This window comes from Lissotriton vulgaris, chromosome 9 (assembly GCF_964263255.1).
Source record: "Lissotriton vulgaris chromosome 9, aLisVul1.2, whole genome shotgun sequence".
Taxonomy (NCBI): domain Eukaryota; kingdom Metazoa; phylum Chordata; class Amphibia; order Caudata; family Salamandridae; genus Lissotriton; species Lissotriton vulgaris.
In genome coordinates, this window is record NC_141697.1 from 764,826,836 (window position 1) to 764,854,501 (window position 27,666).

Here is a 27,666-nt window from a genome sequence, read left to right on the forward strand (position 1 = left end):
GGAGCAGGTCAAAGTCGGGACAGGTCGGTAGGGCTGGGGCCCAAGTCAGTTGGTGTCCTCCTCTTTTTCCTTCTGCGCGGCTCTTCGGTCCTTCTTCTTGTCTGAGGCAGCAAGGTTCAGGGTTGCGCCTAAATACTAAATGTAAGGGTGTTAGAGGTAAGTACAGGTCGGGACCAACGGGTCCCTTTCTTTGGGTGGGTACACCCCCCATTATGCCACCCTCCCCTCCAGTGGGAGAGGGGCCTAAGCCTGACTATGGTTGGCTGGGTCCTCCCTCTTAAAGATGGCGGGGCATGAGAGTTGTGCTTCACCTCACCTCCCCCACCTGAGGGGTGGGGTTGGCAAAGGTTGGCACAATTATCCTCCTAACTTGGTTTTCCAGTAGATTTTCCCACCCAAAGTGGGGGTCAGAACCAGTGGAGGCCAGTTTCTGGGAGCAGCAAATGGCTGGGGTAGCTCACAAAAACAGAAAGCCTTTGAAGCTTCCCCTTCGTGGACCCTGGCAACCTGGGGAGGAGGCTTGGCACCTCGACCTAGAATGTGTTTTGTTCCAGGACCCAGAGAGCGGCAGACTTGCGACCCAGGGGTCCTGAAACATGTCTGGTGGTGCCAGCTGACGAGCAGCCATCCAGCCTGGACACTAGAGTTTGGTCGTTTTTCTGAGGGCATCTCCGAGTGAATTTTTCATAAAATCCCACACTGGCATCAGTGGGGGTTTAATGTGCTGAGAAGTAAGATATCAAACTTCCCAGTTTTCAGTAAAACCAGTGCTTAATTTGTGCTGGATTCACAAAAGGGGGGTGGTGATGAACAGAGTGTCTGAATTGAGCAGACCACTCTTACCCAGTCCAAAGATCAGGGCTTGATCCATCACCGTTATTTATCTCACTGCCCCATCCCAGCTCAGAACCTGGCTATATGCAAATCAGTCTGTCCCTGGCCCAGTGCATCATGGGAACAGGGCAGACTAAACTACCAAGCCAATTCTTTACCAGAAAGGAGACAAGCTACCGGGGACCGGTTTCTGGCATTTCAGCCGTCTTCGGCCCGGCTTGCTTGAATCCTGATGGAGCAGTGAGAAAGGGACTCATGTCTGAGTATACCCTGCCACACCTGTAGTGGCCAAAATCGATTCACAAAAGGGGGTGGTGATGAACAGAGTGTCTGAATTGAGCAGACCACTCTTACCCAGTCCAAAGATCAGGGCTTGATCCATCACCGTTATTTATCTCACTGCCCCATCCCAGCTCAGAACCTGGCTATATGCAAATCAGTCTGTCCCTGGCCCCTGTTGTTTAATTATTTTGTCCACCATAAGCGTGGACGGGTATACTCAGACGTGAGTCCCTTGCTCATTGCACCATCAGGATTCAAGCAAACCGGGCCGAAGACGGCTGTAATGCCAGAAACCGGTCCCCGGGAGCTTGTTTCCTTCCCAGTGTAAGAATTGGCTTTTGTAGTTTGGTTTGCCCTGTTCCCATCATGCACTGGGACAGGAACAGACTAATTTGCATACAGCCATGTTCTGAAACTGGGATGGTGCAGTGAGCTAAAAAATGGTGTTGGATCTAGCCCTGATCTCTTGACTGGGTGAGAGCTTTCTGCTTAATTCAGAGACTCTGTCCCTCACCACCCCTTGTTGTAAATATTTTTGTCCACCCTAAGCGTGGAAGGGTATTCTCAGATGTGAGACCCTTGCTCATTGCACCATCAGGATTCAAGCAAACCGGGCCGAAGACGGCTGTAATGCCAGAAACCGGTCCCCGGGAGCTTGTTTCCTTCCCAGTGTAAGAATTGGCTTTTGTAGTTTGGTTTGCCCTGTTCCCATCATGCACTGGGACAGGAACAGACTAATTTGCATACAGCCAGGTTCTGAAACTGGGATGGTGCAGTGAGCTAAAAAACGGTGTTGGATCTAGCCCTGATCTCTTGACTGGGTGAGAGCTTCTGCTTAATTCAGAGACTCTGTCCCTCACCACCCCTTGTTGTAAATATTTTTGTCCACCCTAAGCGTGGAAGGGTATTCTCAGATGTGAGACCCTTGCTCATTGCACCATCAGGATTCAAGCAAACCGGGCCGAAGACGGCTGTAATGCCAGAAACCGGTCCCCGGGAGCTTGTTTCCTTCCCAGTGTAAGAATTGGCTTTTGTAGTTTGGTTTGCCCTGTTCCCATCATGCACTGGGACAGGAACAGACTAATTTGCATACAGCCAGGTTCTGAAACTGGGATGGTGCAGTGAGCTAAAAAACGGTGTTGGATCTAGCCCTGATCTCTTGACTGGGTGAGAGCTTTCTGCTTAATTCAGAGACTCTGTCCCTCACCACCCCTTGTTGTAAATAATTTGTGCTGGGGCTTAGCACCAGCACTTATTTATCAGGGCAGGATCTACACTACCACTGCAAACTCACAAAAACATGACTGCACTGCAGTCTGTACATCATGTATCATATATAATTGAGACAGACTTTGCAACGGAGTGTGAACAACACTGCAGTGTCTCCAGACTCCCTCGGTGAAGAAGAGTGTTGCTGTGCTGCTGAGAGAGCAAGCCTGATAATAAATCCATTGTTCATGCATGCACATCAAATTGGCTTCAGTTCAGTATTGCTGGTAGGTGGGCCACTGATTGGGCTCTATTTGGTCTATGGGGGTAGGGGGCTGCTGCAGCGTGCGTAACCTTTTACCACTCCAGGGACCACGCCCCAGCACACACGCATCACACGAGCCACAACCGGTTAGAAAGACATCGAGTCGGGCACTTAGAAGCAGCAGCAGGCCTCTTAATAAAGGCAGTGCCACCAGCAGTAACCAGTAATAAAATAAACCAATGTTGCTTTTTCTTCCACATGGTGACGGTCATGGAGTAAGGGGCCCAAGCAATCATGCCACCGGCGCCGGGAAGGGGACTGTGTGCAATGCTCCAGCCCCCAGGCCAGGAGGCTAAAAGGACAGGGCCTTGCCCTTGGCTTTACCCCTGCCTAAAGAGTCTATAAATACTGGTTTGACTTGCTTTTACTTGGCTCAAATCTGAAATGAAATGCTGTTTTCTTCTCTTTCGGAATCCGGATATTTTGATCCCGAGTCCTAGTCATCAAGCCTCGTGGCTCAGCCGCTCAGGTTGTTTGTGTGATGTATGCAGTCTATTCGGTCTCTAACACATAGAGCAGCGCTTTTTCATTAAGCATTTTATATTCTTTCTTCAAGAATACGTATCAATACAAAGAGCCTTCATGAGAAATAATAACTGTAATATTATAATTGTAAATGGTGAACATGCAGTCACTCAAGACGGAAACAAGTTTTTTCTCCAGGCGATGAATTGCGGCTTTGTTTATGACAGAGTTTGCGATCATTCACCCTACTCCAGGCATTCACCTGAGATGGCCTATTATCCGATATAAACACCCCCTGAGCTCTATTTTCAGAACACCATAGTATTGCTTCACTGCCCTCATTTTGGGAGCTAGGAACACCTTTTGCACTTTTATAAATAAATAGTGTCTGATGGCTGTTGCACACTGTTGTAAGTACTGCTTTGAGGCCAGAGGACTAGCACTAAGGAACGGTAACTCCCCAGAGCGTCTTTAACTTTATTGGTTCACAAATAGTTTGAAAGGAACAGAGAGAGCTCTCATTCACAACCCTTTCTCTTCTACAGGTAGTGCATGCAAAAGATTGCTCCAGTTCATAAGAGTTAACAAATCCCTCGCCTACAGCACCTGCAATTCTCATCCCTAGTTGAGGAAATTTTCGAGATTTTATGTTTGATCCTACCTATTATGTTCTTCTCTCCGGTCCTAATACAAAATGCCCCATTTCTTTGCTATTTCTGTGGGAAACGAGCTCCTCAACCATGTTCTCTATGTCATTTTCACTAATAGCTGGGTTCTTGTTAAGAGATATTCTACAAGAAGATTTTAACCCTCTTACCCCTAACTATAGTGAGTTTTTATTTTTCTAAAATTCTAAATGGACTTAACCAAGGCCCTAACGGGACTTAGTAACTTGAAAAAAATTGAAAATTAAAAAAATTCATATTCTAAAGACAATGTAAGTCTTCTGTCGTGTGAGCAGGTGTTAACCAAGTCAGTCCAACAAATGCAAAGTTGTGGATCCCACCGCTGATCTACCAATGTAGGAAGCTGGCTCTGTATATACTATACCAAAGTAAAGTATAGTGTGCACAGAGTCCAGTGGATCACGAAAAGTAGGCATAGGTAAAAGTAGATAATACTTTACTCTCTATTTGAGGTAGTGTGGGCGAGCAGTAAAGCTTTATTAGAGGGTAGTGTTAAGCATTTATTGAACACATTCAGTCACACACACAAAGACTGAACTCATACCAATTTATTTGTATAAAAATATTATTTAGTTGTATTTAATTTTCTAGAACCAAGCCACTCCTGGTACAGGTAAGTGTAATAGTACTTAGCAAGAATATGCAGCTAAATACAGTTTGAATGCAGCTGAAGGCAATTGGGTTGGTTACAGGTAAGTCACATGTTCATAAAAAAGTTGGAACTACTTTTCAGTTACTATTGAGATTACTTTGTATTTTACTTTTTAGATTACTTTTTAAGTGACTTTTTCTACTCAGTCTGATATGCTCTAGATATCACACTGAGACATTTCCTAGTTAAAAGGTAAGTAAATCTGTTTTTGTACATATGCAGTTTAAGGTTTCATACAATCCAACTCCACACTTAGAACAATTTTCACAAATAAGCAGTCAATGCAATCCTATGGGATAAAATCAGGTTGTCGGTTTAACAGCAAGTACTTAGGTTTCGGAGTTGGTTTTCTAGGGTTAGAACAAGGGTTCCCCCAGGGTCAAAGATGCACTCTCAAAGCACCCTCAGTAGCAATACTCTTATAGACTCTTTCTAGTTAATAGATATTCATGTTCCATGAAACCTCAACGTATTTCCTTCTTTTAACTCCCTCCACTGTGCCTGAAATACTGAGGTTACTCCTATATGAACTGTTTATCTTTTGCTTTCTCCATTTGATGTTAAACTTTGAACGTTCTCTTCCACAGCTAAGTGTTACTCTTTCCATTTAGAAACAATTTTGAAATTGCATTATTTTTACTTTTAAACTGGCGTCCTTGTTTAAAACAATTGGTCCACTATTAACCCTGTCCACATAACTTAAGCCATTTTATTCAGTGGCTTTTTTTCTTTGTTAGCGTTTCAATCACCATCTCTTGCTACCCGATAATTATTTATCAAGCTCGCTTTGAGCCTTTATTGCACGCATCACAATATACGGTGAATGGATTTCTAAACAAGAATTATAATGCAATAGTGAACCAGTTTCAATCTAATCCACCCCAAACCACCCCACTTCGCATTCTACCTCAATACACTCAAACACAATTCATCCAATTCCACACTGCACCATGCCCACTCGGCGTTACTCTCTGCCGCTGAACTCTACTCCCTTCTACTCAACTCTACTCCCCCACTCCACTCTACAACACTCAACCCCAATAAATCCAGTCTATGACACTGTGCTCCACCCACTCCACTGTAAGACACTCCACACCATTAACTTTTAGCCATGCTGAACAGCAGCCACACTGGTGTACAACATGGCAAAAACACATTGCCAAAGCCAATAGCTTTGACAATGTGCCAACAGCTTTGACAATGCTCGTTAGGTTTTGACTGCACAGAAATCTCTTTGAATAGAAAATAAAAATCTTGAAAGGGGCTAAGAACTTACTTTACTTATCACTTGTTGATTCCCAAGTTGCTCTCATTTTCTTGCTCGATACTGGGCAGAGCCTCCTTCTAGCCTCAGGTTTCCTCCCTGAACTCAGTGTGTACCCATGCCGCAGAACTTGGACCATTATTATAGAACAGGGGGTGACCCAATTTAGTCAAAGGACCTGGGTATCAAGTATTATAGTAAACAGATGGTCCTTGACGAAAATTCACCATGTAACACAATTACAGCGTTAGTCAACTAATTTTTAAGTCAGCTCTAGATTAAATCTGTACAGTTGGTTAGATAGATACATTCGCCCAAATTGTCAAATTTATACATAGAAGGCACCAAAACATTGAAAATTCAATTGAATCCAGCCAGATTCTCTTATTTAATATACAATTTGAAAAAAGAATTTGGGCCGGAGGAGCCAAGATGGCCGCCGAGACGGACGTGTAGTCTCCCGGCTCCCGGAGCCCGTATCTCCCGCACAGCCATCCTGTCCGCTATCCTGCTATTTTGTGCCAGCGGGATGTTTGGAAAAGCTTCCTGACTCTTCGGGTGTTCCTCTGACGTCCCTGCCTGCTCGCTACCTGGGGTATCGTCGAGACACGCGCCGACCCCTCTCCTAGTCCTGTACCAGGGACCTGCGACACAGCGCACCGCCTTTGTCTATTGCAGCTGCGGGGGGCGGTCGCTCTGGAACGGAGCTGAAATCCTTGGTGTGTTTACACCGGACGCTGGTGTGGAGGGCATTGCTGGCCAGCTGGGAGTTTCTCTCATCTCCTTCTCTTTGGGACTCTGAAGATGAGCCGCGCCCCGCTCTCTCCAGTGTTGGGAGTGCCCCGGACCATCGGGGCCCCTTTCTTGCCTCGTCGCTCCCTGTCCCGAGCGGAAAGGGACGCCTCGCTGTGAGCCGTCCACGATTACGGACTTATCTGGTTCCGAAGAGTTTCATTCTTCTGCCAATGTGCTGACCTCGCCGGTGATCCTTTGTCGTCTCTGGAGGCAGGATCAATACGGCTGGCTCCCCAACAACTATGGCAGACGGCGCTTCGACTCCTGCCCGGTGTGCCCGGCTCATACCCTATTGGGAAGCGGACCTGCCTACTGCGCCTCGTACCGAGGGGGTAATGGAGGATAAACAGACGTTTACCCGCGCTTTGGTGCTTCGTGCCCTTATTCGATTGCGGAATGAGTGGCGTGAAAACTCGAGACTGTTGAGGGAGAAACTGGATGGGTTTGTGACTGGATCATGCTCTACTTTGCCCGGACTCTCTTTTTGCAATGTCTACTAGCCTTCGCTGATCCCTGTCAATGATACACTGTTGCCGCGGGAGTGTGTACCTAAACTGCAACGTTGCGTGGATACAGAGTGTATGCTGCGATTAAACCGCCCTGGCGCTGATACAATGTCGCTTTCCCCGGTGCAACATTCAATCTTGCCTGCGGAGTTCATGGGGCTGCTGCCACAACATCCGACTATCCCCATGTACAGTGCCTATTCATTGGAGACATTGACACCTTCTGCAACGCAAAGAGTCAGTATATTGATAATGCTGTTTCTTCTATGTGTCGGCTCTGACTGGGACTGGCGGCGTCCATTTTATCCCTGGACATTACTCCATCATCGTGTGCGGCCATTTTGCCTCTTTGTTCTCATTGGGGCGGGCTTTCTCCTTCTCTCCTACGGTCGTGGGCTCTTATGGGGGATGGGTACGTGGGGTCACCCGAGATCGGGCCAGGGCTAGGCGATTTCTTTAATGTTATGGACGCACTGTTGGGCGGGGACTAGGATGGGACTGTTTTTTGTCTGACTCTCTTGCACATTTGGAAATGTCTTTCCCCACCTATAATCCTGCTTGCTATTTTTGTCATGCTGATGGTACTTGGGGTGGGGGATGCTTACGGGGCCGAGGGAGACCGGGAGTATGTTTACTTTCCTCCTCCCGCCTTCTCTGAGGGTTGGAGACTGGGATCGTTTTTTCTCACTCTCTTTACTCTCTTTCCCACTTGGGGTTCTCTTGGGGCGACAGGCATGCCTATTGGGGGGGGGGGTGGGCCGTGGCCTTCCGCTGGTATGCAGGGTGGGGGGGATGGGATGTGTTTTATGTTTCTCTTTGTTTCTATGGCCCTCTTTCTTTTTCTTTCTTCTTCTGTTTCTTTCTCTTCTATATCTCTTCGCTTCCTTTGGGGTTGGGGTTCCGTGTCATTAGGGAGTTTATGGTATTTTATCATTATGTGACATAGCGGTTGGTTCTGGATTTTAATAGTGGTCAATTACTTTCTGATGCTTGCCTTCCTCTATTGTGCTTCCTTATGAGTGCTCCTTGAATTATTATAGCTATCCTGGTCAATGATTAGCCTTTACTCTGTTCGAAGCTTTATGACTTGTTCTCAACAAAACCATAAAATTAAACCTTCTTTTATACTCATGTAATGTTCTGTGTTCCACACGCTACTCGTCGCTCAGAGACTGCTTCAACAGCGTTCTGTCCCGATTGATCCTTTTTTCCTATCCCTTTTTCGTATGTCATAGCGGCCGGCCCCGAGGGGTTGTAGGCAGACGCTGTGTATTGTGTTCTCTACAAATAAAGGTTTTAAAAAAAAAAAAAAAAAAAAAGAATTTGGCAAATTAAATACAAATATTTACATTTACAATAAACAGAAATTGTTCTGGTATAAAAAGAAACGTGCACAGAGAAAAGTAAAAGTGTGTGCTCAAGTGATTAATCAAAGAGATCAGAGAAACAAAGTGCAGAGTTATTTATATACAAGAATGAGCCTGCCCTAGAAAACGCTTGCAAAAAAATTATTCTTTTTTACTAGCTTGTAGTTTTTTTAAGCACAACCTCCGTTATCCTTGATTTGCACTGTTGGCAAGGGGATTAGGAGGGAGGGAGGAGGGGGAGGCAAAAACTAATAGATGCAGGCTCCCAAAGGAAAGTGTCGACGTTTCGACCCACACATAAACCGGGTGGTTCAATTCCTCAGATCAGGGTCTTCATCAGGACGGGATGAGGGAGGGACAAGGAGTATTTCAATATGCACGCAGGTTAAAAAACCAATGTCAATGGGCACCTGTAACAACAAACGGAAAATGGGCTAAGTATCTCTAAACCATATCAATAAATGGATTCATATCATGGGGTGCATAAAATTGCACTCTCCCTTCTGTGGTGTGTCACCACACGTGCGACGTTATGTCCGCACCAAAACTTGTTATCGAATAGGCGCTGAAAGTAAAGGAAAAGGTAGCCATTAGTGCTACTCATAATTTCCCAACGTAGTTTTATTATACATATGGAGAATTCTCCATTGAGCGACAATAGGCGCTAGCATAACACCCACTCATTCATTTAGATGCTGGGACAGTATTCTACAATCATCCGCTAACACACTCAATTAGCTATGTGCAGGGGGCGTGTTAATTCCACCTCATCCTTAGTTATCAACTGCCTGTATATCCGGGACACTAAAACATATATTGGAGTGAGCCTTTGCGTGTCTCGCTACCCCAGTACAGATAAGAATTGGGTCGTACTCACCCACAAGCTACTTCGGGGGACGCTTCTCCAACCAAGAGTCAAAGTTGGTAGCTAAAAAAGAGAGCGAGAAGGCGTCTCTATTACAACAGGAGTTTGTTAACTCCAACGTGAATCCATAGGTTTGCATATATCGAGCCCGGCCATCTATTTTGAAACGGAACATACCTAAAGTCAATTTCAATGGCGCGGAGGATTAAATCTTCTCACAGAACGCTGGCTGACTCGCCGCTTCGTCTTCGCGTTGTGAAATGCGGAAAACAACGTAACCGCCGTAGCTCCACAGTCGCTAAGCAACCGGCGTATATACGTCACAATTGAGCCAGTCTCACGTAGCGTGTGTTCGGTTGCTAGGAGACCCAGGGCGCCTCCCAGTACACATACTATTACGTATGTTGTGCTGCGTTATGTGGTTTCCTAGTTGTTAGGCAAGTCTATAAACAATTTCCTTACGTACGCTTAGTTAGACAATTCCATTTGCCTGTCTTAGCGCTGTTAGATTGACCTAATTTCTTCGCCTCTTCAAATATCCAATCGCTACCTTTATATGAAAAATGTGGTATTATTCATAGTGTGTGTTGGTTAAAATGAAGGAAACACAAGGCAATGTGACATGGAGAACATGTTAAATCCACCAACATTATCATACTGCCAAAACTCTTGCTTATGATTGCATAAACCTTATATACATTTACAATTACTCTGTGATTAAACAGGGATAATTAAATGTTATGTAAAACAAAGGGTAATAAATTAACAGTAGGGTCACATTATACGGTCAATGTATAGCAAGGTATTCCACAGATACATGTTAGATGAAATGTCAACCATTGTACAATGTTGCCATTTGTCTTGTTATCTCTTCGTATTCATTTAACCCCTTATTAACAGTGTCAAAGGTATGCATCCATTTGCATTCCCGTACATTCAAACAGTTGGCAAAATTTCCTCCCCTAAGATTAACTGTGACCTTCTCCAGTACCCACCATCTTAAACTTTCCGGTGAGTGGCCAAATTTTACAAAGTGTTCCACCAATGAGGCTCCTTGTACTCTGCAGCGAATCCTGCTACAATGCTGTAGGATTCTGGTTTTTACTTTTTGAACCGTTTGTCCAATATTCCAGAAGTCACAAGGGCAAGCAATTACATATACGACTCCAGTAGTATTATAGTTGGTATGCTGTCTCATGGTGTGTGTGTAATTATTGTGTGTACACAGTTTCAGTTCCTCTGTTAGTGGGCACGCTTTGCATGCACCACATTTATGGTGGCCCAATACAGGGAGTATATTCCATAGTGTGGACTGTACGTCCCTGGTTTTACTTGGTAACAGTGATTGGACTACATAGTCCCTGACACTCCTTCCCTTTTTAAAGGCAAACATCGGGGGAGTTAGCATCCCTATTTCATCCGCCACCAAATGCCAATGTGAGGTTATAACTTTCTTAATGTCACTGCTTCTAGTGTTAAATGTCGTGACACATGTCATCCTCTCTTCTGGCAACTATAAAAAACTAAAATCCGATCCCACAAAAGAAATAGCATTGGACATTAGGTCGATCACAGACAAAGCACTAGATGAAGGATATCTATCTAAACAAGAATATGCTTTCCTAAATAATAATCACCCTAGGCTTCCAACGATTTACACGCTTCCAAAGGTGCATAAGAGGTTAAACAATCCCCCTGGTAGACCCATCGTATTCGGGTGTGGGTCCATTTTAGAACCCCTATGTAAATTTATTGACATTTTCTTAAAACCGGCAGCCGAGGGGCGATATCCTATGTGAGGGACACTATGCAAGCGATCCAACTGGTGGACGGATATATGTTTGACCACAATAAGAACTTGTTGGTCACGATGGACGTGACATCGCTTTATACAAATATCCCTCAATCAGCTGCAATTGAAGTGATCAGAGGTGTTTTAGAAGAGCGTCCGAAACCATGCCAGGTGCCCACATCATTCATACTAGACCTATTGGAGATTGCCATGCGGAAAAAAAAATTCTTATTTGATGGAGATTACTATGTGCAGACACGGGGAGTGGCCATGGGGGCAAGTTTTGCGCCGGATCTGGCCATACTCTTCATGGATGCATACGAACAAGAATTCATATACAATGAGACAAATCCATACCATGCAAACATCAGGACATGGCGTCGATATATCGATGATGACCTGATGGTTTGGGAAGGTAATGAACAAAATCTAACAGAATTCCATGAGTGGTTGAATCAACGATCAAATGATATACAGTTTACCTTAGAATACAGTAAAACGAAAATAAACGTTCTTGATATCAGTATAGTTGAGGAAGCTGGGCTGTTACACACCACCTTGTATAGAAAATCCAGTGAAAGGAATACCCTACTTCGGTACACAAGTCATCATCCACGCAACCTCAGGGATAACCTACCATATGGTCAGCTCCTGAAATTGCGTCGGAATTGTACACGGAAGGAGGATTTCTTTGATGAATCAATGCTACTCATGGAACGTCTAACAGAGGGGATATCCAAGACGACTTCTCAAGAAGGCAAGGAAAAAGGCTTGGTTCTGCCATAGGGAATTTTTGTTAGAACCAACCATCAAGACTAAGGGGACAGAATAGAGGATGACATGTGTCACGACATTTAACACTAGAAGCAGTGACATTAAGAAAGTTATAAACTCACATTGGCATTTGGTGGCGGATGAAATAGGGATGGTAACTCCCCCGATGTTTGCCTTTAAAAAGGGAAGGAGTGTCAGGGACTATGTAGTCCAATCACTGTTACCAAGTAAAACCAGGGACGTACAGTCCACACTATGGAATATACCCCCTGTATTGGGCCACCATAAATGTGGTGCATGCAAAGCGTGCCCACTAACAGAGGAACTGAAACTGTGTACACACAATAATTACACACACCATGAGACAGCATACCAACTGTAATACTACTGGAGTCATATATGTAATTGCTTGCCCTTGTGACTTCTGGTATATTGGACAAACGGTGCAAAAAGTAAAAACCAGAATCCTACAGCATTGTAGCAGGATTCGCTGCAGAGTACAAGGAGCCCCATTGGTGGAACACTTTGTAAAATTTGGCCACTCACCGGAAAGTTTAAGATGGTGGGTACTGGAGAAGGTCACAGTTAACGTTAGGGGAGGAAAGTTTGCCAACTGTTTGAATGTACGGGAATGCAAATGGATGCATACCTTTGACACTGTAAATAAGGGGTTAAATGAATACGAAGAGATAACAAGACAAATGGCAACATTGTACAATGGTTGACATTTCATCTAACATGTATCTGTGGAATACCTTGCTATACATTGACCGTATAATGTGACCCTACTGTTAATTTATAACCCTTTGTTTTACAGAACATGTAATTATCCCTGTTTAATCACAGAGTAATTGTAAATGTATATAAGGTTTATGCAATCATAAGCAAGAGTTTTGGCAGTATGATAATGTTGGTGGATTTAACATGTTCTCCATGTCACATTGCCTTGTGTTTCCTTCCTTTTAACCAACACACACTATGAATAATACCACATTTTTCATATAAAGGTAGCGATTGGATATTTGAAGAGGCGAAGAAATGAGGTCAATCTAACAGCGCTAAGACAGGCAAATGGAATTGTCTAACTAAGCGTACGTAAGGAAATTGTTTGTAGACTTGCCTAACAACTATGAAACCACATAACGCAGCACAACATACGTAGCAGTATGTGTACTGGGAGGCACCCTGGGTCTCCTAGCAACCGAACACACGCTACGTGAGACTGGCTCAATTGTGACGTATATACGCGGGTTGCTTAGCGACTGTGGAGCTACGGCGGTTACGTTGTTTTCCGCATTCCACAACGCGAAGACGAAGCGGCGAGTCTGGCAGCGTTCTGTGAGAAGATTTTATCCTCCGCGCCATTGAAATTGACTTTAGGTATGTTCCGTTTCAAAATAGATGACCGGGCTCGATATATGCAAACCTATGGATTCACGTTGGAGTTAAACTCCTGTTGTAATAAAGACGCCTTCTCCCTCTCTTTTTTAGCTACCAACTTTGACTCTTTGTTGGAGAAGCGTCCCCCGAAGTAGCTTGTGGGTGAGTACGACCCAATTCTTATCTGTACTGGGGTAGCGAGACACACAAAGGCTCACTCCAATATATGTTTTAGTGTCCCGGATATACAGGCAGTTGATAACTAAGGATGAGGTGGAATTAACACGCCCCCTGCACATAACTAATTGAGTGTGTTAGCGGATGATTGTAGAATACTGTCCCAGCATCTAAATGAATGAGTGGGTGTTATGCTAGCGCCTATGGTCGCTCAATAGAGAATTCTCCATATGTATAATAAGACTACGTAGGGAAATTATGAGTAGCACTAATGGCTACCTTTTCCTTTACTTTCAGCGCCTATTCGATAACAAGTTTTGGTGCGGACATAACGTCGCACGTGTGGTGACACACCACAGAAGGGTGAGTGCAATTTTATGCCCCCCATGGTATGAATCCATTTATTGATATGGTTTAGAGATACTTAGCCCATTTTCCGTTTGTTGTTACAGGTGCCCATTGACATTGGTTTTTTAACCTGCGTGCACATTGAAATACTCCTTGTTCCTCCCTCATCCGGTCCTGATGAAGACCTTGATCTGAGGAATTGAACCACCCGGTTTATGTGTGGGTCGAAACGTCGACACTTTCCTTTGGGAGCCTGCATCTATTAGTTTTTGCCCCACCCCCCTCCCCCCTCCCTCCTAATCCCCTTGCCAACAGTGCAAATCAAGGATAACGGAGGTTGTGCTTAAAAAAAACTACAAGCTAGTAAAAAAGAATAATTTTTTTGCAAGCGTTTTCTAGGGCAGGCTCATTCTGGTATATAAATAATTCTGCACTTTGTTTCTCTGATCTCTTTGATCAATCACTTGAGCACACACTTTTACTTTTCTCTGTGCACGTTTCTTTTTATACCAGAACAATTTCGGTTTATTGTAAATGTAAATATTTGTATTTAATTTGCCAAATTCTTTTTTCAAATTGTATATTAAATAAGAGAATCCGACTGGATTCAATTGAATTTTCAATGTTTTGGTGCCTTCTATGTATAAATTTGACAATTTGGGCGAATGTATCTATCTAACCAACTGTACAGATTTAATCTAGAGCTGACTAAAAATTAGTTGACTAACGCTGTAATTGTGTTACATGGAGAATTTTCGGCAGAACTTGGACCAAGCACTACTTCCAGTATGTGCTTGCGTGCCTGCAGAGGTACTTTCTATTTTATTTTAAACTGTTGCACTCCATCAGAGTGCATTGTTTTACAGGCAGTCTCTAAGCCCATATTTGTTGCTGCTTGTCCTCTTCTCCACCAACCACCTCCCTCCTATCACTGCTTGCCACCTCTCAACTCTCTTCCCATTGCTTGCCCCGCCACAGACCGCCCGTTCCCCATTTTGTGGGACTCCTCCAGTACATAATCCCCCCGCGGTGGCCCCACAGTAGTTCCGTTGCCATGATGGTTCGTCAGTGCATCTTCCATTCAAGCTTTGATGTGGGGAGGGGAAACACACTGGCATTATTCATCCAAGCAGTGCTATAATCATGCGCATTATAGGACTTTGTGTGACGTGTCAACGCCCCATTTCTAAATTTAATTGCAATTGTATGCCGTCTTTAGTTAAAAGCCGAACAAAGGTGCACTAGTTGTGTTTATTAATACAGCCCGAGCCTGCCACTCTGCCCCTGAGGTGCCAAGTTCATCAATATTCATTGATAGCACTAAACCATTACTTCGGCTTAACTGTGCGGCCAAACAAATCTCGGTTGCCTGTTGAAAATGTGGTTCTTTGAGATGATCTCATGGTTTTTTCAGAGCGCTGCTTTTGCATCATCATAAATACAGAACAAAGCAATGGCTCCATGCATCAGACCATTATTTAGTTTGACGCATTTTCGCCCTGCTTCGCCTTTCACAAAGACATTTTGTCCCTCATAATTATTAAATGCTTGATTTTCTTTAGGGGGAGTTAACTGCTGACACTATTGCACAATGTAAATCTTGAGATCAAAGGCAGCTCAAAACCTTTATATCAACCCCTTCCAAAATGTGTACGTCGGCGGAAGTAATTAAATGATTGCCACAGTTTAGTTATGGACTGGACGTTATCTACGCCCATTGTTGTTGAGGTCTCTACAGCACCATATCGAAGCTGCAGCTGCGTTTTCCGGCTGCTGTATTCGGTGGCCTAGCAGAGATGGGTCGCTGTTTAACATGTCCAGCTGCTATGCAAAGCCGCTTTATGTTAATTATTTTGTACCACAGCTTTAATTATTGATCTTTTTTTTTCAGGCGTGAATGTAAAGAGTAAGTTTACACAGATTACATAATGTATCAGCTATTGGTCCATTGGCGTGATTCAAGCATACCAAGTGTCCTCTTGTCCCTACTTGCCCCTCTCACCTCCTGTTTCTTGCTCCATCCACAGACCAAACCCTCCCCTGACCCCTTCACTGCTTTTCCCATTTGGTGCTTGCTCTCCATAACCAACACCCATCCGTTTCATCTCCCTACCTCCCACTCACTCCTATTCGTTTCTTCTCCACACAAGCCCCCCACCACACACACCCATCCTCAGAGTAATGCAATTGTGTAAGTGGCGGGCGTACTCTGTGCTCTTGTACAATTAGGCAACTTACAGGTCTACCACACGGCTAGCACTGCCGTGCATTAGTGCTTTTTTTCTCGTTTTACTCTAAGCCATGTTGCACAGCAGCTCATGCTGCTGTGCAACATGCAAACAAAAATACTTTTGACAAAAGCCTGTAGACCTTGAGAAGTGAAACTATAGGTTTTGCCAATGTTTGCTCTTATTATTTTTAGCCATGCTGCACAGCAACCAAACTTCTATACAGCATGGCTACAAATCATTACCAAAGTTGACAATGCCCATGCTGTACAGAATGAACAAAAGGCACTGGCAGTGCTAATAATCTCAAAGACTAGACCTTTGGCTTTGGCCAAAGCTTATTATCTATTGGGACAACACCCCTGTGATTCTGGACAAATCAGTTAATGACTGCATGCATGGTAAAAAAAAAAAAATCACATAGAGAAAGCTAATGCCCTAATGTCCATGTCTTAGTAAAAATAGATTTGGAAGCAGATAACATCTGCTCTCACAATAAGAATAGATGACCTCTGTTGTCCCAATAAAAATCAATTTCAAAGGAGAAAATGGGGTTCTTTGAAGTGTGTGTGGCATAGTAAAACACAAGTATAAATTGAGAGGATCAACAAGGACAATGGGGAAGAAGAAAATAAAAAAGTAGTACCTCAATCACAGCGCGATCAGTGGAAGGGCAGCAATGATGCTTCAGCAATCACTACTTGGTCCATGCGCCACAAGAGGATGGAAAGCCAGCACGCACTGGCCAGTTAGAAGGAAGGAAATAGGAGTGACAATCAGGCGCAGCCCATGCAGGTAAGAGCAGTGGGGCCTGGTGAGTGGATTTCAACAGAAGACAATGAGGGAAAATGAATTATTTCGTTTCCCCTCGTAGTCGTCTGACAAATCCTCCCAACCCGGTCCCACCGCCTCAATGCTCTTTCCTGCACGGGCTGTGGCTTGTAACAATGAAGCAAATAAATGTTAAGCAATGGGCGGGCTGCAAGTCCCTAGTTGTACACAAAATATTTTCCATGCTAGAATGCATGCGCTGTTACAGGCGAGACCTAAAAATATGAAGCTCATCCCTGTTTCAAAGACTCTTGAATTGCATTTCTCCCACCGTTTCTGTAACTTGCTATATACTGGTTTGTTAAGACTGGACAGAAAAGACTTGATTGTCTATATTCACTGACCATTTTTCAACCACACATAGTATAACTCATTAACAAAAGGAACATTTTCCAATGGCATATTATAAAAATTCTTTCAAATAGTCTACACAATTTGGATATTTTGGATATTTGGAGGGGTATTTGTAGAGCGCGGCGTTCGCTCCGGAAGGAGCATCATGGCGCTGAAAGTCCTTGAAACCAGGTCACAGAGTGGTAAGGGGGAGGCTAGATGGAAGCTTTAGTCCAGTCGTCGGAGAGATTGAAAATCCATGTTTTGAGAAGTTTTCTAAAAGGCTTCTCGAGTGTCTGAAGTCTGAGGTGTCTGGGCATACTGTTCCAGGCTCTGATAGCCAGGGTGCTAAGGGTTTTTCCGCCTTTAGACTTCAGGTTGAACTTGGTAGAGGTCATGAAATTTTCTTGTGAAGATCGGAGGGCACGACTCGGGTTGTAGTGTGGGAAGCGTCTGGTGAGATAGATGGGACCTGTTTTGTTAAAGGCTCGGAAGGCAACGGTGAGAATCTTGAAGAGTATTCTCTTGTGCAGGGGAAGCCAATGTAAGGTCTTTAGGGCTGAGGAGATTGAGGATTTACGCGGTAATTTTAGGACAAGGCGGGCGGCAGTGTGTAAGACACTTTGGAGTTTGGAGAGAGTGGACTTCTTGGTCCCTGCCAGGAGGCCGTTACAGTAGTCTACACGCGAGAGAATGAGGGCTACTGTTACTGTTTTTCTAGAATCGAGTGGGAGGAAGTCAAAGAACTTTCTCAGGGATTTGATTATGCCGAAGCATTTGCCTGGTACGGACCTGACGTGGTGGTCAAATGAAAGGTCAGAGTCAAAAAGAACCCAGAGGTTTCTGGCAGAAGTGACGGTCTGGGGGGGGGCAACAGAGTTGTCAGGCCATCAAAGGGCAGGACAGAAAGAGGCATTCTTTCCAATGGGGAGGATCTCAGTTTTATTTGAGTTGCAACGGAGGTGGTTAGCGTCCATCCATTGGAATACAGCAGTTAGGCAGTGTTTAAGATTGAGCTCTGCCTTGTTGGAATGGTCTTCTAGGGGGATGATCAACTGAGTATCATCGGCATATGAAGTGACAGTTATGCCGAATGATTCTATCAGGGTGAGAAGAGGGATGAGATAAATGTTAAATAGGAGGGGGCTTAGGATGGACCCTTGGGGGACTCCGGAGGACACCTTTTTCTCATTGGATTGAAACGGGCCCAGGGTGACAGTTTGGGACCTATCGCTGAGAAAAGATCTGATCCATGATAGGGCTGAGTCAGCGATGCCGATGTCCATTAATCTATTAATCAGGATGGAGTGGGATATGGTATCGAAAGCTGCCGTAAGGTCAAGAAGGATCAAAATGGCCTTCTTCCTTTGGTCTTGCAGTGATTTAATGGTGTCGGTCAGTTCGATTAAGGCAGTTTCGGTTGAGTGTTTAGACCGGAACCCGGATTGCTGGGGATGGAGTATGTTGTGGGTTTCTAGAAAGGTTTTGAGTTCTTTGTGGACTAGCTGTTCTGTTATTTTACCCAGAGCGGGGAGAAGGGTGATGGGACGGAGGTTGGTCAAGTCCACTGGGGATTTGTTAGCTTTTTTCATAAGTGGCTTGACCACACCTTTTTTCCATGAGCGAGGAACAGAACCAGAACTGAGAGACAGGTTGATAATGTCATTGACGATAGGGTTAATGTCATCAATGATTAGATGGAGAATCTTAGGGGGGCAGGGGTCGGAGGGGGAGACAGATTTGCAGGAAAGGATCGCTTCTCTGGTCTGAGCCAGGGTGACCGGGGTGAAGTTTTTGAGACTGTTAGCAGTCAGGCAAGGTTGGTCGGGGAGGGGGAGTTTGTGGGTGGTAGGGGGAGGGGGGAAGTTTTTTTGAATGGAGATAATTTTATCGTCAAAGTATTCTGAGATCTTGTCACATAGCTCTTGGGATGGGGGGATTTCGGGTTGGAGAGCTTTGGGATGGGTGAAGGTCTTTGTTATTGTAAATAAGGTTTTTTGCTTTTGGCTGTCTTCTTTAATGGCATTTACGTAGTATGTTCTCTTGGCCGATTTGATGGTGGAAAGATAGTTTTTCCTCTGAAGTATATAGGCGCTTCGGTCGTCATTGTCGTAGGATCTACGCCATTTACGTTCCGCTTTCCTGCAGAGTAAGTGTGCGGAGGCTAAGTCGGGGGTATACCAGGGAGCTTTGATTTTAGTTTTCTTCAATATTCTATCCTGATGATTAGAGGGGCACCGTTTAGCAATTTCTTGTGAGAGCCAGTCATGGAGGCCGTCTGCATCTCTGTCGATGTTACCGGATAGAGAGGGGGAGTTGGTTTGGGAAAAGGGATTGAGAATGAGATTTTTCTGGACCGTTTTCCAGTTTGTAGAGTGACCATGGTGAGGAATGCGTTTATTGCTGGTTGGAGGGTGGCAGCTAGAGATGTGGAAGGGGATCAGGCAATGATCGGTCCATATCTGGGGTAGGGTGGTAAGAGAAGGGAAATTAGAGCAAACGCCATCTAAGGTGTGACCAAGGGAATGTGTAGGCAACGCGACACTTTGTTGTAGGTTAAAAATTTCAAGTGTCTGGAGGAAGTTGCTTGTTTGAGAGTCGGCGGAGGTCTCAAGGTGCAAATTAAAATCTCCTAGCAGGGTAAAGTGTGGGTAACGAAGTAGGAAGTGTCCCAGAGCGTCATTGAGAGAGTCGAGAAATTTAGCAGCATTGCCGGGTGGGCGGTAGATAAGGCCACCTGAGAGGGAAAGGGATTGGCTGAGTTTGATGGAAAAGCCCAATCCCTCTGCATCGATGAGAGGGTCAAGGCAAAAGGTGTGACAGTTAAAGGTGTTCTTCAGTATAATTGCGACACCTCCTCCTCTACCTTTCTGTCTGTCCTGTCTGTGGAAAGAGTAACCCTGGGGGAGGGCTACAGCTATGTCGGGGTTACTGTCCTCAGTGAGCCAGGTTTCGGTGATCATGAGGCAGTCAAGGTCATAGTCAGTGATGAAGTCGTGAATGTCTTGACTATGTTTGCACATCGACCGGGCATTTATCAGGCCGCCTGTGAAGAATGGTCGTTGGTGCTTGGGGGGGGTTGGCTGGTCGTGGTCGAAAGTGAGTGACCAGCGGCATTTGAGGCAGCTGGCAGAGCCGACTACTTTTGATAGATCAAGCTTGCAGGAGCAAGAGAATTTAGAGAAGTGAACAAAGCCTAAATGCATAGCACTAGATTTCTGTGAATTTCTCTACTGCAAGTGCTCATTGCCTTACAAGCAGCATCCAAATTTCCTATGTAGACTGTGCACGAATTATTTCCATTTAAATAAAAAGTGAGACTTTTTTCAAATGTGTTTTTAAATGTCATTTTAATTATTAATCTTTAAATTTAATAATTTCAGTTGGACTTGTGTGGATATCGGTGGCGAATATAGCGAAGATCCTTCGATGGACAACTGAATTACTTTGTAATCAGCGCCAACTGATAAGAATTGACAAAGCCAATAGGCCTCACTTTAAGAAGAATTTCAATTTAGTTGCAGTTTAATTTAGCAAAATATAATTGGCATCAACAGACCAGAGTAGTTGAAGAAAAAATGTGCAACTTTTATATGTCTGAAAAGCAGCAGCTACTAATATCCACAAAGAGCAACACCCACATCAAAAGAATGAGCAATGGGCTTAAAGAACAAGTTACTTACCTTCAGCAAAGCTTTTTCTGGTGGATACAGCATCTGCCTGTGGATTTCTCACCATTGAATTACTCCTTGCGCAGCAATCCACTGTAACTTTTTTCATAGATCTCCAACATCAACGAGGACATCACAATGGCACAGCTGCGCTTGTGACGCTGCATGATGTAATCGGAGCCATACGAAGACCTCGTCGGCAGTTCCCCCATTTCTTCTGTGCCTTCGAGGCAAACGGGTGAACCGACAACATTTCACAAGTATACAACTTAAAGAGAACAGAACAAGGACAGTCTAAATTAAAGACACTTCCTAATAGCAAACAACACATCATTTCGAATAACAACGAAATACATGAACTTAGTGCCAGACATATTTCGGTATAAGTAGGTATACAACAGGGAGGCAGGTGGGTCAGTGAGGAATCCACAGGCAGATACTGTATCTTGTTCTTCTGGTTGATACATCTGCTTGTGGATTCCTCATCTTTTGAACTGAATCCCAAAGCAGACCCGCTCCCAGAGGAGGGTGTCCACCTACATATACCAAAAAAATCCAGAAGCACAGAACGTGCAAAGGGGCCGTTATTCCTCACCTCTGAATCCAGGCAATAATGCTTCATTAAAGTGTGGACGGAGGCCCAAGCTGCCGCCTTGGAGATATCAACAACATGGACACCTCTGGCCAAAGTAGAAGATTTAGCTCTAGTGGAATGAGCTCTAATACCTTCAGACGACTCCTTCTTGGCCATGGTGTAGCAGATATTGATGTACAAGATGATCCACCTGGAAAGCATTTGCTTATGGGTAGCTTTGCCCTTCATTCTTCCCACGTAACCAATGAAGAGCTGGTCATCCAGCCTTAAGTCCTTGGTTCTATCCAGGTAGAAGCTGACCACCCTCTTAGGGTCCTCTCCCTTCCAAGGAGGAGGGGATGGATAGAAAGTAGGTAAGGTGATAGACTGCCTTAGATGGAAAGGAGTAACCACTTTAGGCAGGAAAGCAGCTCTGGTCCTTAGAACCATCTCATCTGCATGGATAGTGGTAAGAGGAGGCTTAGAACTTAGAGCCTAAAGCTCACTTACCCTCCTGGCAGATGTAATAGCAATCGGAAAAATAGTTTTGAATGTAAAAGTAAGAACCAAACTTAAATCCCACTGAGGCATAATAAAAGGAGAGGGAGGAAATCTATTAGAGAGACGCTTAATGAACCTCATGACTATGGGAAACTTAAACAACAATGGTTGGCCTGGCAAACAAAGAAAGGCTGATAAAGCCGACAAGTAACCCTTAACAGTCGCCACAGCACAACCTCGCTGGCCCAAGGAAAGTAAAAATATAAGAACATCAGACAAATGGGCTTTCAAAGGATCAATTGAACGCTCTCCATACCACTTAACAAATCTAGCCCATCTACATGAATAGACAGATTTGGTGGAGTGTCTTCTGGCCAATATTATAACACCCACCGCATTCAGAGGGAGAGAGAAACAACTCAGGTTGCCCCGTTCAATCTCCAGGCATGAAGGTGCAGGCTCTGGAGGTGGGGGTGTAGAACCTGCCCCTGCGATTGCCATAGGAGGTCTGCCCTGAGAGGGAGATGGAGCGGAGGGTGCGATGAGAGGTGAAGATGGTCTGTGTACCAGACCCTTCTTGGCAAATCTGTGGCAATCAAAATGACTTGGGCCCCGTCTTGGCGAATCTTCCTCAGAACCCAAGGAATCAAGGGTATGGGAGGAAATGAGTTAAGAAGCAGAAGACTCCAATCTAGTTAAAATACATCTCCCATTGCTCCGCGCATCAGATACTGGAGACTGCAGAACGACGGGGAGTGCACGTTCACGTGAGTCGCAAAAAGGTCAACCCGAGGAAATCCCCACATTCCAAAAATGTGGTAAATCACCTCCGGGTAAAGATGCCACTCGTGATCGGCCGAGTATTGCCGACTGAGACTGTCCGCACACACATTCAGCATCCCGGCCAGATGATTTGCAATTACGCAAATCTGGTGGTCCTGAGCCCAGGACCAGATTCCTGGACACAGGTTACTACCCTACTTGCCACCAAACTCCTCCCAGTTTGTTGATGTACCACATCACATTCGAGTTGTCCGTCAGGATTTGAACCGACTGACCGTGAAGGGAGGGAAGAAAGCATTGAGACCAAATGTTTTGCCCGAAGTTCCAGAGGATTGATGTGAATCTTTCCTCTGTAGACCAAAGGCCCTAGTTCTCCAGATCCCCCAGTTCCCCCAGATGAGCTCTCTCCCCTAGAGTGGAGGCATCAGTTATCACCGTGGCCACCAGAGACGGAGGTCGAAAAGGCCTCCCTTGAAACAGGTTTCCCGGAACACTCCACCAAGACAGCTCAACTGCAGTGTCCCTGGAGATTCTGACCTTTTCCCAATTATCTCCATTGTGTTGATACCACTGCCTGTGGAGGCACCCCTGGAGTGCCCTCATGTGCCAGCGTGCGTGGTTGATCAACAGTATGCAGGAAGCGAACAGACCAAGCAGACGTTGCACCTTCAGGACTGGCACTTCCGCCACATTTTGAAATAGCAGAATCATAGCCTATATGTCCGGAATCCTCTGAGGAGGTGAGAAGGCATGATTCACTGTACTATCCAGTATTGCCCCTATTAACATGTGCGCTGAGAGGCTACCAGGTGAGATTTGGGTTCATTTATCGAAAAACCCAAGTCAAACAGCTGAGTTGTTACTTGCAGATGAAGCATCATCTCTGGCAACCTCGCTTTGAGCAAAGCAGCCTGCCATCCAGATAGGGGAAAACAGGAATCCCTGATCCCCTGAGATGTGCTGCCACCACAGCCATCACCTTCGAGAAGACCCGAGGTGCAGATGTAAGACCGAACGGGAGGACCGCAAACTAATAGTGCTGAGACCCCACCATAAAACGGAGAATACTTCTGATGCGACTTCAGATGGGAATGTGAAAATACGCATCGTGTAAAATGATGGTCACCATCCGGTCTTCCTGCTGCAGCACCAGAAGAACCTAAGCTAAGTTCAACATCTTGAACTTTTCCAGTTTTGAGATAAAAATTCAAGATCCTGAGGTCTAGGATTGGCCTTAAACAACAGTTCTTTTTGGAAACCAGGAAATACCGGGAGTAGCACCCCTGACCCCTTTCCTGCTCTGGAACCACCTCTTTCGTACCTTTCTGTAACTAGGAAAGAACCTCCTGCTGCAGGAGCAACAGATGGTCCTCCAAACACCAGCCCTGACGAGGAGGGAAAGGAGGTCAAAACTCCTGGAAAGGACGGGCGTACCCATTTTCTACAAGATTTAAAACCCAAAGATCTGATGTAACAGATTTCCAATTCTGTAGAAAATCAGACACCCGGCCTCCTACAGGTCCAACATGCTCCAAGATGGACGGGATCTAGGGCTGCTTCCCAGCGGAACCAATGGTGGGGACAGGGGGAGAGGAGGAGGAGGAGACCGCCTTTTCCCTTTCCTCTGTATGACTTATAGAGAGGGTTCTGCTGCTGCTGCGGACGGCCTCGAAAAGGAGCGGCATTTCCAAAGCCACAAAATCTCCTGTATCCAAAACCCTGTATCTGGGTCTGTAAGCCTAAGAATCTAGCAGTAGCTCTGCTATCCTTAAAATATTGCAAAGCTGAGACCGCCTTGGTACCAAAGAGTCTGGAGCCATCGAAGAGAAGATTCAGCAGCGTGGCTTGAACATTCGGAAACAATCCCGATCCTCTCAACCAGGCATGTCTCCTGGTTGCCACTAAAGAGCACATCACCCTGGCGACTGAGCCCGCCATATTAGGAACCGACTGGATTACCTGACGGGCCACCGCCAGTATATCTATCAGCACCTCCATGAAGTGACCTCTCACATCTTCAGGCAGCTTAGGAGCCACCTCCTTAGCTGTGTCCATCAAAACATGTATATACCTTCCTCCCAGTGTGGAGTCGGTGACCTGGACCTCGACTTAGTCCACTTCTCACCTCTCAACTCCTTTCTTGCCCGGGCCTTGCACAAATTTGCCTCCCTTTCTTTAAGTGCCTTTGGATTAATCCGACGGCACGAAGAATATCCTTCGATCTCGAGGTCCGACATTCAACACTAAAGGCAATCTTCGCTGGGGTCAGTGACCAACATATAGCACCCACATTCCCTACAGGTATTCTTCAAATTAGCAATCGCACAGAACCTGATTACAGCCAACTGCAACAATGTAGACCACAAAGAAATGGAGAGTCCTATAAAACCGTTACGCGTCGACGGGGCGGAAAAAAGGGAACTGAAGTCAGCACGCCGATGAGGTCTTCTTATAGCTCTGATGATGTTATGTGGAGTCGCGAACGGAGCAGTGCCATTGTGACGTCCTCGTCAATGTGGGAGAGCTATGAAAAAAGTTTCAGTGGAATGCTACGCAATGGGTAATTCAGAAGGTGAGGAATCCACAGGCAGATGTATCCATCTGAAACAACAGTTTACATTTTTGGCACTTGAACAGCCTCTAATGTTATAATGGCTACTTCCGGTGCCGGGTGAATGTAGACTTGTCACTGTCATGCTATTTTTGGATCGACAGTGCAGGTAGTCTGCTGCTAGGTTCTGTCCCACTGTTATATTTACTTTCTGAAAGCTATACTACCATTATTACACTTTCTGTAATCCTGGAATTACTGCAGCAGTCAGACTATTTCTTTACACCTGGTGGACAGATTGGTTAACATGAGCAACATTAATTGTTGTTTACAGAATAAACTGATACGACAGTATAAATCTGCAATACTATGGGAACAACCGAATGATGTCTCTAGCATCAGAAATATGTAGTTATTTCCAGCTGGAAAGACTGAAAAAAAAGAGAATTCAGACAACTATGCTTTCTATCAAGAAATTAATCTTCAAATTAAGTTAACAGTTGTCACTATGGTGTATCAACTCGATGAATAACTCAACAGAGAACCTATCAGAATGGGTTATTTTAGCGGCTAGTATTTCATATGGATAAATAAAGCAGAAGGTTTTGCACAATATACCTGGAGAGAGAACGTCAGCTGTAGGTCTGTTTCGGCCAGTCCACAGGCAGGAAGGAGAATTTCATTGGATCTCAAGATTCTTTTTGAACCCTAAAATAATAAAAATCAAAAACAAAACATGATACAGCAAATACATAAACATGCAGTCTTCCAATGGTGTGGATGGTGCAGGCAAGAAACATTTAACAAAAACCATGTATAGGTCTGTAAACATCTTCCCAGAAATATAAACAGTAATCAATATCACATGCCTAACTTGCTCTGTAGAACAGTTGTTCTGCACATACGTCATTTCAAAGTAGAAAGAAAACATGGCTCTCCTTCTGGGTAGAGAAATGCGGGTCTACCGCAATAAGGCTTACTTATAGAACACCAATACACGCAATTATTTGGGTATGAATACAGCCAACTGTACTTATTGAGTTTGCCAAGCAAACGTTTCCTAAAAAAGTTATTTGGTTGAATCTTATGAACCTTTGCAGTAATGACGAATGTGTTCTTTTTCCTTTACCTGTTTGCCACTGGGGGAATAAGCACTCCATGCCGAAAACATGCAAGGAATAATTAACAAAATAACTAAACCATGTAAATGTATAAATTCCAAACCAGGCTATGGATTTCGCAAACTGACCAGAAAAAACATCTCCGCCCTTTTTTGTTTATTAAACATAATTTATTGATCATTAAGGGTAGGATTAGAAAAGCAAAGTACAAATCTAATAGAGCAATAGATATATCCAACACAATTCACTCTACACCACACTACCCAGTGTTTTCTTTTTTATTTGAAAAGAACCAAAGAAAAAGAACACACAACATATACAATTCATCAAATGCTCGCAATATACTGAAATGTTTGAAATTACATTTGTATTATACATTAATGGTCACTTGTTCTTAGGGACCTCTTCAACTAGTTCCACAAAGGAAAACATCTCAATACTAAAATGTATCAATTGCTTTACATTTCCATGGAACACATACACACTCACACCAAAACCATATCAAAATTATTTTATGTCACTTTTATCACAATCCAGGCTTCATCATTCAAAATACATCGGTCACTTACAATCCTATATTTAAATTCACAAAGAGGCAATTACATTTTTAAGAAATCTACAAAAACACTTGTGACTGTAGTGTGATTTAACTGCCTATATTGATATCACAGAAAATCAGGGAAAAAAACGGGGCACCCTATATTCCAATGGAACTAGGGTAATGAAGGCCATATATAGAACAGTGTTCCAAAGGAAATCACTCAAAAACATTAAACACATTCGCACCTGCAGTCACAATGAATAAACTGTAGATCAGCAAAATTATGAATTTATTTGTTCTGTACATTACAGAGGAAGAGAATCAATTCGTATACGGGAAAAAGTGTTACAGGTGACGGTGCAGTGTATGTGAAATAAATTTACCAAGCGTGTTGCTGCTGCAGGGAGTAAACAGAGCACTCCGTGCGAGTGAGACTTGTGCAGGGGAGGGTGCAGGACAGGGTCGGATTGGGATCACAATTTGGCCCAGGCACTGACGAAAAAAGAGGCCCACATTCAAGGGGCGTGCCCTTTCATGAAACACCATTTGGTTACACACGTCAATGTCCTTGAATATTAGATGTAAATATATTAAGAATTTGGACAAGTATGGTAGTGCACTGTCCAGTGACCAGCTGAAAGAGGGCATCAAAGAGCAGAAATTGGATTATAAATTCAAATCTGTTCCGAACAGGGGCCCAAAACTATGTTTGGCCCAGGGCCCCCAAAATCCTTAAGTTGTTTGGCACAGACAAGGAATGAAAGTAAGAGGATACTGTTCTTGACAGGACACAGGGCCAAGGGGACAATGG

General features: G+C 44.5%; 1 protein-coding gene across 1 annotated transcript in view; it reads right to left on the bottom strand.

Annotated features, from left to right (window-relative positions):
- PACS1 (phosphofurin acidic cluster sorting protein 1) overlaps window positions 1–27,666 on the bottom strand; it is a 1,518,728-nt gene that overhangs the window by 1,133,353 nt on the left and 357,709 nt on the right. The window contains exon 3 of the mRNA XM_086938495.1: window positions 25,812–25,901. Within this exon, the coding sequence (XP_086794621.1) occupies window positions 25,812–25,901 (90 nt within the window). The remainder of the gene's footprint in view (window positions 1–25,811; window positions 25,902–27,666) is intronic.